This window comes from Hipposideros armiger, unplaced genomic scaffold (genome assembly GCF_001890085.2).
Source record: "Hipposideros armiger isolate ML-2016 unplaced genomic scaffold, ASM189008v1 scaffold_569, whole genome shotgun sequence".
NCBI classification, from domain to species: domain Eukaryota; kingdom Metazoa; phylum Chordata; class Mammalia; order Chiroptera; family Hipposideridae; genus Hipposideros; species Hipposideros armiger.
Genome location: NW_017731919.1, coordinates 823,532 through 838,527, shown reverse-complemented (window position 1 = coordinate 838,527; position 14,996 = coordinate 823,532). Strand labels below are relative to the sequence as shown.

The 14,996-nt window shown below is 54.0% G+C and overlaps 1 protein-coding gene across 5 annotated transcripts; it reads right to left on the bottom strand.

Annotated features, from left to right (window-relative positions):
• Window positions 1–6: 6 nt before the first annotated feature.
• ACVRL1 (activin A receptor like type 1) lies at window positions 7–14,603 on the bottom strand. 5 transcript variants are annotated; one of them, XM_019623940.1, is made up of 12 exons: window positions 14,521–14,602; window positions 13,876–14,051; window positions 13,558–13,585; window positions 9,000–9,067; window positions 8,194–8,445; window positions 7,795–8,003; window positions 7,445–7,544; window positions 6,946–7,092; window positions 6,388–6,663; window positions 5,590–5,787; window positions 2,826–2,956; window positions 1,285–1,608 (listed from the first exon to the last, which is right to left on the bottom strand). In XM_019623940.1, the coding sequence occupies exons 4-12, from the start codon at window positions 9,061–9,063 to the stop codon at window positions 1,474–1,476; spliced, it is 1,512 nt and encodes a 503-aa protein (XP_019479485.1). In that variant the 5' UTR covers window positions 9,064–9,067; window positions 13,558–13,585; window positions 13,876–14,051; window positions 14,521–14,602; the 3' UTR covers window positions 1,285–1,473. The 5 variants fall into 5 exon arrangements, with proteins under 5 accessions (XP_019479488.1, XP_019479485.1, XP_019479487.1 ...); XM_019623943.1 differs by lacking the exon at window positions 5,590–5,787 and having other exon boundaries at window positions 7–1,608; window positions 14,521–14,603; XM_019623942.1 differs by lacking the exon at window positions 13,558–13,585 and having other exon boundaries at window positions 14,521–14,599.
• Window positions 14,604–14,996: the final 393 nt, after the last annotated feature.

Genomic DNA, 14,996 nt, shown 5'->3' with positions numbered 1-14,996 from the left:
ATTCAGAATACCCTCCTCAGTGCATGGACACACACCCTTGACATCCAAATGCAGAACTTTCTATGTCTTTCTCTATAGCCACCAGGTTCTTTCTAGACACACACTCTCTGGGGCCCGGCCAATGGTGTGGGCCTGGGCCAGGGGCCAGTGGGAGAAGGAACCTGGGTGCTGGAGGCTTACTGGCTGGAGCCAAATTTCTTCTGAGCCTTGGAGGCCCTGCAGGAAGCCAGCCTTCAGTCCCTCTCAGCCCTGGGCAGAGAAGGCAAAGCCACAGAAGGAGCAAGGGCTGGCTTGCCTGCCAGCCGGAAGGCCAGGGACTGTTTGAGCCCAAGAATGACCACTGACATGGATTAAGGCAGGAACTGGAGCCTGTAGAATCAGACTAGGAGGCGTCTCAAACACTCGTGGCCTCAGATGAAGTTATTTTCAAGTCCTCATCTTGAGGCAAATTGCCAGAGGCTGGAGCATAAGGAGTAGAATATACTGATGAACTGAGCTCTGACACAGGCTGAGATTTCAAAGAAAATCAGAGCTGAAAAAACCTCAAGGATATCAAGACTGAATCTTTCAATATGTAAATGAAGCAAAAAAGGTCCTGATTCAGTAAAGGCTTCATTCTTATCACTTAGAGCAAGCATCCAGGACCAGAACCTGGGTCTCTGACTCTCAGCTAAGCCTTTCCCCGGCCATGCTAGGCCTCGATGTCCCCTCAGTTATTCTGAAAGTCCTGGGTCTTATCCATCTGACCTGCCGCCTCTCCACTGGCCTACGACCCTGCCACACCCACAGCAGGACTCCTTGGGTCTAACATCCCAATAAGTCAGCTAGGATGGGGGTAGGGGGAGGGGCCAGGATCAGGCCCCAGCTCTCCCAGGCGGCTGGCAGTCAGCTAGCAGGGGTCTTGTCCAGGAGACAGAGGCCCAAGGCGTCATGGAGCTGAGATGCAAACCCACAGAGAGAAACTGATGGGCCCTGGGTATTTGATGTTTGGGCCAGAGGCTGAGGCCTGGCAGGGCAGTGTGTCTACTGGAGGCTGGATAAGGCTCTGTGCCACCCTAGCAGCTCTGGCTAGGCAGTGGGGTTGACCGAGGGCAGGGGTTAGAGTGCAAGCCCAGGCTCTGGGCCCAAGAGACTGGGATTCCCTGGCTTGGCCATCTTGGCTCTGGGGCCTCCTTTGCATCCTGTCCTGGGGTAGTAGGGGGTATGCCCAGGGCATGAGGGTGGGGTGGGAGCCAGGCGTCAGGGAGCCTGCTCCTTTGAGCAGGCCAGACGGCGGGGAGATCGGGTTTCAGCCCAGCTGTATTTTTGGCTGAATGGGCTGGGGGGCTGAGCTGGGCAGGCACAGCCTTCCCTTAGAGGGGCACACCCCCTCTCCGGCACACACTCACACTACCTCCACCAGGATAGACCACCATCCACCGCCCACCCTCACACACAGTGCAGGCCGAGGGGAGTCAGGCATCAGGCCTGTTGCTAGTGAATCACTTTGGGCTTCTCTAGACTGTTGCTGAGTTTCTGTAGTGTCTTCTTGATACGCAGTGCTGTGAGACGGGCGGACGGGTTGGGGTACCAGCACTCCCGCATCATCTGAGCCAGACCTGAGAGGACCTGGGGGGAGGAAGAGAGGCAGAAGAGAGGAAACAGATATGGGTCAGGGCCGACGGAAAGGAGGAGGAGAGAAGGATGGCCTAGTAATGGGGAGACACAAGAAGGACAGAAAGGAGGAGAAGATGGAGATGAGAGTGTGGAGAAGGAAGGGGAGAGGAAAGACAAGTGGTAAGAGGGGAAATGGAGAGACTCAGGCAAGGATGAGAAGAGTAAGATAAAAAATGGAAGAGGAAGAGAGTAGACTGAGAAGGGGTATGGAGAAAGGCAGGCAGGACAGAAAGAGAGATGTAACCCAGACCTTCAGGAGCACTTGGGGCCCCCTTGGTGAATAGTGTCTGTGTAACACCTTACCCCTATCCCCCACATCCAGAAGATCCAAGAAAGGGGAGATATACAAGCCTTGGGGCTCCCACATCCCCATTAGCAGCCAGACCTCAGTGCAGAGGGCAGTGTCTCCCGGGCCTCCACCAACCCTGGCAGGGCTCAGTGGACCCTGGAAGAACGGTGGTGAGCACTGCCCTAAAAATGCACATGTCCAGGGAGGAACCCATACCAGGAAGCTCAGTGGTCTCAGAATGAGCTGGTTCTTGAGCTGGTTCTTGAGCAGGAGTGGGTATGTGTGTGTGCAGAGGAATGCATGTGTGGCTTTTTGCGGACATGTATGTTGTGCAGAAATGTACATGTGTACAATTATTCATGCTTTTAATAAACATTTTTGAGTACTTATTGTGTGCCAGGCACTGTGATGGGTAATGGGGATGTAAGAGGTAGCAAAGGAGACAAGCTCTTTCTCTTCACAGGGCCAGCAGTCTAGCATATACATGCACGTACATGTATCTGAGTGTATATTTAAGCAGAAGCCTGTGCGTGCCTGTATGTGTTTATGTACATGTGTGTATGTGTCTTATAAAAGTATGTGGAGTGTTTTGAGAAAAGAAAAAAACCAAGCAAGAACAAAAACTTCTAGCAAGAAATGCAGCAGAGAGCCTCTGATTTTTCTGGCAAAATGCAGGATTCTGAAAATCCCAAAATAACCAGAGGGTCCCTGGGAGTCCACAGGCCAGGGATGTGGAAGGGGTAACCAGGAAGTTACCCTGGAATCTATCCCCGAGAATCTAACCAGGTGAAGCAGAGGCCTCAGATATAATTTCCTGAGCCCAGAAATCCCAGCTGTGAGCCACCACCCCAAGCCATCCCAGGCCCCTGGGAGGCCTCACCGGGTCTGCAGCCAGCCGGTTCGGGATGGTGGGGGTCTGCTGGTCAACACACACCACTTTCTTCATGTCCTCAAAGCTGGGATCATTGGGCACCACATCATAGAAGGGTGGCCTGTAGTCCTCCACTATACCTGGGGATAGAGGGGGGATGGGACAGTCACTCAGGACCCCCAGAAGGCCCAATACCACCCAGAGGAGAGCCTTGCCCACCTTCCATCCCAGGGGTCAGGAAACCAGTTGCCTGACCATGCTACACCTGAGAGGAACACTATAATATTATAAATATATTTATAAGTAATAATTACTATTGCCATTTATTTTGCACTTTCCACGTATCAGGCATTATGCTACAAATGGCTTTACATGCATTATACTGATAGTCTTCACAATAACCTTATGAGGTGGGTACTGTTATTACCAGCATTTTACAAATGAAGAAACTGATGCTTGGAGAAGTTGAGCCCAAGGTTATACAGCTAGTAATGGCAGAGTCAAGACTTAAACTCATCTCATTGGATTCCTAGGCCAGATCTTGTTCCAGTCTTCCACAGCTGCTTCCTACCCAAGGCCTGGGTACTGCTCCCAGGTCACAACGATCACAGATGCCCAATAATACCTAAAGTTTACTAAGCACCTACTATGTGCCAGGCACTATCCTAACTGCATTGCATTAAATCCTCGTACTAACCCTATGAGGTAAGTAATACCATGAGGTCCACTCAATAAGCAATGAAATTAAGACCAGAGAGGTTAAGAAGCTTGTCTAAAATCACACAGGTAGTAAGTGACAGAGCTAGGATTTAAGCCCAGAAAGTCTAACCAAAGCCCATGCTTTTGATCTCCAAACTATGCTTAAAGAAGGGTAGCTGGTTGACTGCTGGGTGAAGATATGGAACAAGAAGAAAGGGGAGCAAACGCTTCTCTTAAAAGAAAGTGATTTCTACCACAGTCCGAATAACATCACCACTCTCAGGGATGGCACAGGCCTCTGCTGACCCCCTCAGCCAGCAGCACCCCCTCTCCTTGTTATACCAAGTACACAGTCCTTAGCAAGAGCTTTCTGAAAATGATAGCTGTGTAGCTGCAGACAGCTCAGGCAGAAGAGGCCAGACTTGGAAAAAGCACCCCACGCCCCACCCTGCTTCCTAGGCTAAGGCTGGGGGCCAGGGCCACACAGTTGCAACCTCGGGAGAGCCTGCGCCAGCTGTTCTCCCCATGGCGGGCTTCCAGACCAGCCCCTGTGCCGCTCGCGCCCTAATCAGTGCTGCACAGAGGCCTGAGCGTGTCTAATGGGCCTTTAATCAGTGCCGGGGCTGACACCAGATTACAGTGTTTATAATGCGCCATGAATCTGTGTGGGGCTGACAGAGCTTCCCTCCGCCCCAGGAGCCTGCAGTCAGCCTCCTCCTCAGCCCTCGCTGGTCCTGCCTTCCTTTCCTGCTTGCCTGCCTGCGGCCTGGCCCAAGGGGCCTCAGCTCCTTCCAGGTGTTCCCTTCCCCGACCCCAGCCTCTAGAGCTGACTCTGAAAATTCACACCTCAAGAGGCAGGAGGAATCTTAGTCCCAGAGTCTCCCAGAGCATCTGGTTACACCATGGCCTACACTTGTCGATGACTACCGAGAGCGAGTGAAGCCTGGCATGGGGGACTGGCTTCTTGTAGATACTCAGGAAATGAGAATGTCCCTCTTCCCAAGGAACAGAGCTCCAGCCATATCCTGAGGGTTGTCCCCAGCCTATTAGGACTCCTGGGAGCCCCTCCCCATGGACAGCCTCCACAAAGACTGACAAGCCTTCCTACCCAGTCCAGGCTACCACCCATCATCCATCCACCCCAGGGCTGGAAGGACACTGGCCACAGGGCTGCCCACTACATGGGCCAGCAAGGTTGGGGTCCCTCTGCCTGCTCTCAGCCCCTCCAAATCTGAGTCCCCTGTGGCACCCACAGTAATAATGAGGCAGCAATAAGAAAATAATGCCGGCACATTATATCTTGCCGGCCACTTTTTCTTTGACCACTTTTGTGGTCAAGGCAACCAAGGACCAGAAAGGTTTAAGTAGTACAGTGTTAAAGAGCACTGGCCCCAGAGTCAGATTGCCTGGTTTGGGACCTTGGTGCTGCCTCTAGCTAGCTGTAACTCTGGGCCTCAGTCCCCTCGTCTGTAAAATGGGGGTGAGGCTGTGTCAGGCATTCATTATGACAGCAATAACTGCCACGAATATTTGCTGAGCTCCAGAACAGCTCCAGATGCTGTCCTAAATACTTTATTTGGATTATCTCAACAACTAGAAACTATTTTTTATTCTCAATATATAAATGAAGAAACTGAGGCACAGAGAAGTTAGGTAACCTGCCCACGATCAGTGGCGAAATCAGGAATTGAACGTAGGCTGTCTGACTGCCAGCCCACACTCTTCACCACTTAGCAATACCAGCTTCTTAACAACACAGGGCGATTAAATAAGACAATATATGTATTTCCCATTGCATCTGGCACATACTGAAGCTCAATAAACGTTAGCTGCTATTTCTGTTATTATCACTCACCCAAGATTTCACAGCCAGAATCAGACTCTCAGATACAGATGAACCTTAAAAGTTGGCTCAGCTGAACCAGCTGGTGGGTGGCAATGAAGGGAATACAGGCGGTCTGGCCACAAGCCCCTCAGGCCACAGGCACCAGCCATGGCAGGAAGCCCCCATCTCCTGCCTGTCTCTCCACGTGCCCCATTCCCCTCTCCTCACCCTGTGCACGGTGGCCCTCACCATTGACAACGGTCCGGCGGACGATCTCCCACAGCACCAGGCCAAAGGCCCAGATGTCAGTCCACTTGTAGGACTCGAAGCAGTCGGTACGGATCTGCTCATCCAGCACCTCCGGGGCCATGTACCGCTTGGTGCCCACTCGAGGGTTGTTGCCAATGTCCAGGTAATCACTACTCTGGGAGTGCATCACAGCCAGGCCTGTGGGTACCGGAGCCTGTCACTCCTGCGGCTTACCTGAGCCCACAGACAGGGTGACTTCCAGAGCCTGGGGTCCAGGGGTCAAGGTGGGGATGGAGGTGTGACACAGAGGGGCAGGCAAATGGAGACCTGCCCTGAGGTGGGCTGGGAGAACTGTCCTAGCTTTGCTTCACGTGTGTAGTGCTCTCTAGGTCCCCAAGAACCCAGCGAGACGTTAGTAGGCAAGGCAGGCATTATTATGCCCATTTCGCAGAGCAGAAGCCCAAAGCCCAGTGGGGAGAGCGATGTATTAATAGTCAGTGAAGCCAGGATAAGAACCCAGGTTCCTGGCTCCCTGCCCCTTTCTCCCAGTTCTTGGAGCCTAGATGGTGTGGTGGAAGGAGTTTGGGCTTGAAAAGTGTGTTAGGCAACTTATGGGGCTCTTGTGGAGGTGAAACGAGACAGCAAACATCTCTGTAAGTTTTAAAGCACCAATCAATATTGTGGTTGTTGCCAGGCATGCAGAAACAGGCAAAGGCAGAACCAAGGAGACAGAGAAAGCGCCAGAACTTCAAACCCTGGCCCCCTGTAAAGGACCTGCCACTACCCCACCCCGCTCACCCAGATCTGCGATGCAACACTGCAGGTTGCTCTTCACCAGCACATTACGGCTCTTGAGGTCACGGTGGGCAATGGCCGGTTTGCCCTGCGTGCCGAAAATCTCCACGTGCAGGTGCGCCAGGCCACAGGCCGCAGACACAGCTAGCCTCAGGGCCAGTTGGGGCTCCAGCGGCTGCCTCTGCAGAAAGTCGTAGAGCGAGCCATGTTCGTGGTAGTGTGTGATGAGCCACAGCTGTGTGCTCGAGTTGCGGGAAGTCATATCCGAGGCAATAAAGCCTGTGGGCAAAGGGCCAGGTGGCTCAGCAAAGGGGCTAGAGATGAGAAAGGCTGGACTAGTCAGGGTCAGGGCTGGGGCTGACGGCAGAGGATGGACTAGGTCAGGGCAAACCCAGGGCTGGGGTGGAGGCTGGTCTGGCTTAGGTCAGAATGGAAGCTGGATTCAGAAGTTGGGGCTGAGGGCCGGCTAGGAGTCCTTCAGGGCTAACTCAGTGCCCAGAGGCTGGGGACTCCAGCCCTGAGTATGAAAGCCCCAGGCCTGGCATAGAGTCCCTAGCTTACCTAGGATATTGTCGTGTCTGAGCAACACTGTATTATAGATCTCAGTCTCCCGGAACCAGGACTGTTCATCCCTCGAGGAGAAGATCTTGACGGCCACACTCTCACCATGCCACAAGCCTCGCCACACCTCGCCATAGCGGCCCTTTCCTGATCCAACGGCCAAGGGGTAGGAAAGGGTCACACAAGCCCCTGAGCACAGTAGCTCCCAGAAGAGACCCCATCTTGATGCTGCATTGACCCATCTGCAGAACTTCTGACACTTACGTTTAACTTAATCCAGCCCCAGACCCAGCTGGCAGGCCACCCCCATCTGCCTCTTGTTTCCCATCAGCTGCTGCGGTAGGATCTAGTCTTGACCCATCTCCAACCCACTCCCTGCCCAGCAGAATTCCCATTCTGACCCACACCTGGCCCTGCCTGTGACCCTGGAGGCCAAGAGCTCCCTTACGTCACCCCACCCCCAAGCTCATGGGAGCCCTTGAGCTCACCCACTACTTACCCACACACTCCACCAGGGCAACCTGCCGTGCCACTGTCCTCTGCACCAGGAAGGGGAGCCCCGAGCCACTGCCTGTGGTGCAGTCGCTGTCCAGAAGGTCCTGTGGGTACCGAGAGGCCACTGAGAGGCCGTCCCCACCCACCCCAGCCCCCTTCCCTTCCTCAGCCTGGGTCCTGCTACTGTGTCTCTGCAGGCTCCTCAGTCATCCAGCCCCCCACCCACTGAAATCGGAGTGTCTGGGATTGTGCCTTTGTCAGCTACTTGTCACTCTGCTACTTGTCACCTTCTGATTCGGTGGCTCTTATCTACCCCTCCCCCCACCCGGTGTCCCAAATTCCCCACGCCCGTACCCCCAACATGCTGTCCCCCTGCTCAGATGCCTTCAGGATGAGGCTGGACTCGCCCAGCTCGTTGTGCAGTCCCCGATGCTTCTCCTGCCTCCGCCGGACATGCCACAGGCCCAAGGCACCCAGAGCCACCAGGGCCAGCAAGGCCAGCACAGGGCCCAGGATCAGAGGTAGCTGGCCATCTGCTTGCGGCTGCTCCGGAGTTGGGGTGGCTGCCAGAGGGGGGACACTGAGGCCCAGCTTTCACCAGGCTAGATCCTCCCCCACCTGGCCACTCTGCCATCAGATCTCAGGGTCCTGCCTCCCCCACTCCCCCCTCCCGGCCAGAGCATGAGAGGAAAGCAGGGCAGGGGGGCAGGGTCTGAGAAGATGGGGAAGGGCTGCTGGGGCAGCTGGACATACTGTTCAGCACCAGGGACACGTTGTGGTTGCAGCGGAAGCTGTTGCAGCAGTAGTGGTTGACAAACTCAGTGGGGCGCCCCCTGCAAAGTTCCTGGTGACGGGTCCCGCAACCCCGATATTGCTCGGGGTGCTTGCCCTCCTCCCGCACCAGCACTACAGTGCACCAGGCCCCCTGGCAGGTAGGCCCCTTGCAATGTGGGCTCTCACAAGTGCAGGTCACCAGCGGGCCCCGAGAGGGCTTCACGGGGTCACCTGGGAGACACAGTGGAAGCTTACTCACTCTGGGCCCAACTCCCCAGGCTGAGCCCAACACCCACTGCCCTCTCCCTTCTGACCTCTCAGTCAAACCCCTTGAGGTCTTGGTCCCTTAGTTCCATCCTCAGATTATCCTGCCCTCCAGCACCTTACCTCCCAACAAGGGGCAGATGAGAGTATGAAAACCAGGCCTCTGTCTACTCCCTGATCCTAGGACCTCCCCTCCCAGTTCCAGGCCCAGCCCTGGTCCCCAGCCCCAACCCTGAGAGCTTTCCCAGGACCCCTCTGCCAACATTCCCCACTCTCTGTACCTCCCAGATGGAGGTTCCCACCCTGCAGTCTGGTAGAACACCATCCTGCAGGTTTGGATCAAGAGGACAGCAAAAGAGGGTGGAGGTAGCTAGTCTAATTGAGCTTGTGTTCTGCCCTCCAGCCAAGCTCCAAAGTCCCTTCTTCCCAAGTCCTCAAACTCAGAACCAACAAAAGCTGAGCCCAGAAAGCCCTTTTCTCCATTCAGGCCCCTGTTCCCTACCTGCTCCCCCGGTACTCACCATGGGTCAGGCCCAAGACCATTAGTAGCATTAGAAGGCCTCTCCTGTGGGGGTTCAAGGTCATGGTCCTGGAAAGAGAAGCAGGGGAGAGGGCGCAGTAAGATCTGTGAAGTGTGATCCCCTCCATGTTTTCAGCCACTGACCGTGGGTCCCTCCCACCCAGAGGAAATCACTGGGAGTGTTTTTTTTGGGGGGGGCAGAGAGGCCTCCTCCCTACTCCCTGTGTCTGGATTTGGGGTGGGGCCTGCAGGGGAAGTCCTGGTTCACTTCCCCATGGAAACTACCCTGTTGGGGCAAAGGCTGGGGAGCCATGTTTAAGTGAATGAGAGCTTGGGGCACACCCAGCTCTGCACCCCTCCTGCTGAGCTTTGACTGCAGGGTGCAGAGGGAATGGGGCTGGGGTGTAAGCATGTCTTCAGCAGCACCCCCTTCTGTCCTCTGCCTCTTGCCAACCCCTTCCCAGCCTCCATCCCAGTGTCCCCCCTTCCCCCCACCCCCCTGCCCTGGCTGCCTCAAACGTAAACAGGCTCCTGTCTTCATTTCCTGCCATTCAGGGTCCCACCAAGCTGGGAACAGGAATCAAGATTGTTTAGATTGGGGTCTGGATAGGATAGGCAGGAGTCACGCACAGCAGGAAGTTCAGGGAATATTCTCAGGCCAGGCTGGAGCAGCCATAGGATCTGGAGGAGCCACCCAGGGCTGGAATACCCCACGACAGAACCCTAAGGAAACGCCTTGTGAATCACAAAGCCCAGTTCATTATTTTAGAGAAGATGGGATTAATGTTCAGACAGGAGAGGAGACTTGTCCAAGGTCAGACAGGACCCAGTGGCAGTACCAGGAGTACAACCCAGGTGTCCAGTCTCCCAGTCCAGCGCTCTTTCCACCCTGTCTCCCCATCCAGAGTAACAGTCCATGTCTGAGCCCTGAAGCATGTAACAACCATGCAAAGCTTCGACAGTGTTGGCTCGAACTAGGTGAAAAGAACCTCTGCAACCTCACCAGAGTATAAGAAGTCCTCTCTGTGGTATTCCCTGGCCCCCTTCTCTTTCCTTGCTGTCCTGGGAAAAGGTGGGGGTAGGGCAGATGATGTGGGAAGAGAAGTGAAACACACGTAGACACTGAATGTTGGACCTTCCATGGCTGGTTGAATTTTTCCAGAAATTTTGTGGAGAGTGTTAAGGGGAGTAATTCTGATCTATGACAGTCCCCAAATCAGGTCCCAAACCAACTAGTGCTTCAGAAGCCACCCCCTTCATTTCTCAAAGGTTTAGAAGAAGAAGGGCTGAGGCTGCAGCAAGAAGGGCTGAAGTCAGACAGTAAGAAGGACTTTCTGAATGGAGGAGAATGTACAGGTGCGTGGTTGGGGCAGGTAACATGAGGGAGGGAGAATGTCTTCTGGCATCATATGGTGAGGCTGGTCGTGCTGGGCGTACGGCCACATCGGCTGCAGAAGGACCACAAACTAAGAATGATGCCAAATGAAGATGCATGATGGATCTGAGGTTCTGAGGGCAAGATGGCTGGGAGGTTGGGGGGGTGTAGTTTCGTATGCCTCTCTGGCTGGTGGCAGCTCTGGCCTTCCTGCCCGGGCTTCCTCTGCCCCAGAGGCCCAGGGTTGGGGAGGAAATGGAGCCCTGGGCTGCTGCAGCTGTGTCCCCAGCCTCTGCCTGACCTCCTGCCTCTTGCCGCTCCTGGCAGGCAGCGAGGCCTCCAGCAAGCACTCTGCAGTGGGACTGGGGATTGGAGAGGGAGCACCAGACAAGCTGAATTTGTCCACTGGGGTACAGGCAGGAAGCCATCCTTGGCAGCCTTTGCTTGCCCAGAAAGCTGCTAAGGAGAGGGTATGTGGCAGGAAGGAAACCGTGGAAAACAATGAAGATGAATCTGGCATCCTCCTAGGATCCTGTACCCATGCTCCATTTCTCTGACCATGCCCCAGTCTCCACCCTCTCACCTACTTTATTATACATCTGAATCACCAGAAGAGCTTCATGAAATATGCACATTCTTTGGTCTCACTCCCACTCCAGGTTCTGATTTGGTCCATTTGGGACCAGCCAGAAACATGCATTTTTTTTCAAAATTCTGATCAGTTAATTCTGATCAGTTAATACTCTAATGAGAAATGTGTCTTACACAACATTAAGATTGGTCCTCACGCTTTCGTTTCAGAAAGCCTGCTGTGTGAGTGGGAGTGGGGTGCAGAGGGCGAGACTCTTACTCCCACCCAGGAACCACTCCCCTCTACTGGAGGAGAAGGGACACACAAAGCTACACACGAAAGCCAGGGCCTTGGAGACACTGCGGAAGGAGGGTGGGGCAAGCGCTTTGCTCTTGGCATCCACCTCAAGCCTCCCAGGTCAGGACGGTGCAGGGAGGGCCTGGCAGCATTTGCAGAACCCACCTCTGGTCTAATACTGGAAATGTGGTGGAGTAAAATTGTGACTGTCCAACCTCTAACTGTCCCAGCGTAAGGTTATGTACAGGAGCATGCTGAGTCCTGGCCAATCCAAACTCAGATGTGACCCTGCATGATTCGCCCTGAAACCTGACTCTAGCACAAATGGACTCCTGGGGGCTCACAGTACCCTTTCATTTCTAAGCAAAACTTCGTAACAAATCTCCTGCTGACAGAAGTATCACTGTTGTTGGTCAGAAATCATGAATGCTAAATTAATATCAAACATTAACTTACTGTGAAATCCTTAGTAATAAGACTTAAAGTTCCCTGAGTATGACTCGTGTGTTTAAGTACTGAACTTTTAACTGTTGATCTCATTTAATCTCACAACAATCCAAAGGAAAACTGAGGCTCCCTGATGTTAAGTTTCTTGCCCATGTATCTTGATCAACTTAAGTTGCTGATCATAAACCTTCCCTCAGTCATTTTATTCCTCCAATTGTTTGATGTTTGGTGAGCCCCGCAAAGGAGGAAAAAGAGCAAGTGGGTTTTGTTGACATTAACAGATTGTCCGCTGCTGTTGTCATCAACAGGTGCCCAATGTGGGTTTGTTTAGATGGAGAGACAGAAATCATCTGTTAGCTGTAGGCTTAGTTACAGGTGGGAGAACAAGAGTGGAGGTGTGCTTGGAAGATGGTTGTCAATCTTTTCTCCCCATCCCACCTGAGGGATTGATAAAACCTGCTCCCATCAGCAGCAGTGGCTCAGTGCAGCAGTGACTGTCACAGGGCTGGAAGCGCCTTACTCTGCGCATCAGCGGGTATGACCCAAAGAGCAGAGAGCCAGACTGAGCTGTTCCTACCAAGTTGCCTCTTACCAGACACAAAGCACTTGCCTCGGTATCACTACATTAGCCCCACACGGCAGTGTGATGTAGCACCACGCCTCCATTTTAGGGTCTCAAACAGAATGCAGAGGCAGCAGAGTCTAGCAGAGGTCAGGATGTGGGTTCTGGATCATGCAGACCTGGGTTCAAATCTTGCCTCTGCCATTTAGAGCTATGAGATTTGGAGCAAGTTACTTAAACTTTCTGAGGTTTAGGCTTCCATGTGTAAAGTGAGAATAATAGTGCACATTTCATAGGTATAAAGTAGTAAAATTATTTAGTGGCCCATAGTATCACTATGTACTACTACGTGGTACATAGTAGGCACTTAGAGGTTAACAAAAACTCAACTGTCCATTTACACCATCCATGGATTCAGACAAGTGATTCAAGTCAGAATCTGCTTCCTCTTCTGTTAGGATGAGTAAAATAACCCTTCTTCTGTCAAGGATTACTGACACAACTGAGAAAAATATATGTCTATATAGTAAGTACTCAATAAATGGTAGCCATTTTTTAACCACACAATGAGATGGAAGAACATGTACTAGGACAAATGGAGTATTAAGGGATTATAGAGCACAGACCTGACTCAGCCAGAAGCGGCCCATAGAACGGGTGAGAGCTACTGTTCACTACGGTCCTAACCTTGGAGAAGAAAAGAGGGGGTGGCTGTGTAGATGCCTGACCAATGTGCTATATACCTGAAGAGCTGAAGTAGAATAATATTGAATGTCAAGATAATGAAATATATAGGTATATATAGTCGCAGGTGTAGAGTACAACATAGGGAAGATAGTCAATGGTATTGTAACAGCTATACAAGATGTCAGAGGGGTAGTAGCTTGGAGGGTGGTTTATCACTTTATGGGGGGTTTAAGTATCTTAACTATTACGTTGCTTTGTACACCTGAAACTAAAACAAATAAATACACTTTTTTAAAAAAAAGAGAGAAAGAAAGAAAAGAGGGGTGGGCTCAACAGCACTGGCCTCCAGGGTGGCCTGGAAACCTCAGGATTTGGCTGGAGGGAAGCTAGGATCCCTTCGGCTTGGGTCCTGAAGGAAAGGCCATGGCACAGGGATGATCTGACCGTACAGGGTTGGAGGTGAGGTTTGTAGGCTGGAGTCATACTGTCAGATTCCTTAAGCAAGAGCTGCAAAGTCTGATCCGTGAAAGCGGGGCTTCAAGGGGAGGCTCAACAGCATTTGAAGTAGACCCTCACTCCCACGTCAAGCCACCCCCCTGGAGGGACATGTGACCCCTTTCCTGTGAGTGAAGCAGGACTGGAATCCTTCTGCACATTTTACACGGATGAAAAGAGGAGAACACAGAAGTTAAGTGACTGGCCCCAGGAGTAGTTTGATTCCCAGTCTGGGCGCATTCCAGCCCCCTCCCAGTCTCAGGTGGGGTAGTGGGCAGATGTGCAGGAGGCTGAGGGGAGGCTTGCTCTCCTGATGACGTGGGGCTGACCGCACGGCAAATTCTCTGAGGGGCTCCCCGGGATCTGCCTAAAGGAAGGGACCATTCGGGGTGGGGTCAGGCCACCCCACCACCACCCGACGTTGTCAGTGGACCTCTTCTCACCTCTGGGCCTGCCCTGCGGGCGACGGGGCGCAGGCGTATGGCGGCTGCCGCTGTCGCAAGAGGAGCTCTGGACTGGACGGTCGGCCGGGTCGGGCGCGGTCCGGGACTGGGCTGGGGCCCTGGAGGGGCTCGCTCGGCGCGGCTGGCGCGACGGCCTCCCGGGACTGGGAAAGGGGCTGGAGCAAAAATGTTTCTTATTCCAGCGTCTTCCTGCCTGGCCCGGCTCCACCACTCCCTCCTAATAAACCGTTTCCTATTGCCCAGCTCGCCGACGGGCCGCCCGCTTGCCCCTCGCTGGGGCTGCAGGACCCAGAGCCTCCCCCGCGCAGCTCCCAGACCCCAGGGGCAGCTGTCCCCTCATCCACCCCCAGCTCGGGGATCGCTGCCCGCGCCCCGCCCGGAGCCTCCCACATCCGCCTCTCCGAGGGGGCGGGCCTTGGACTCCGGCCGCGGGGGTCGCGTGGGGTCTGGCCCAGAGCTGTGGGAACCCAAGCTACAAGGGGAGGCACCGTCTGGAGCTGGGATAGGGGTGGGGTGGGGCGCCCCCTGCCGCTTCGAGCCTCTGAGGGGTAACCTGGCATCCCCGGATGGGAAGGGGGTACCGAGGGAAGGTCATGCGAGAAAGAGTTAGAGAGGGGAAGTTACCTGTCCTTCCCCACCTTCGACCCAGGTCCCCGGCCTAGGAGGCTCACAGCAGCAAGGGCAGAGTTTGGGGCTGTCAGGGTCCGGAAACATTTTGGCCCCGCCCTCAGGGACTCCCAATTCGGTCCAAATCCTTTAGCCTCCTCTCTTCGGGCCCCTTCACCCATTCTTGTCCCCTCCCCTCTTCCGCAGCCTCTATGCTTAGCTCAGGGTAAACAGGCCCAGATGGGGCAGCTCCAGGTAGGTGGTGAAGACGGTCTGAGCCCCTCCAGCCGGCTGGTCACAGAGCAGCCAGTGACAAGGACCCCAGTGAGAAGAACGGCTCTCCCCACCATGGGAGGCCAGGACGGAAGGAGAGGCTGGGGACTTTTTGGACTGAGCCCTTGGAGGCAGGTCTCTCATCGCACCAAATGGAGCTTTAAAGATGGGTGTAGAGCCTCCCTCCGGATCCTGCTCTGACAGAGGTGGACAAGGCATTT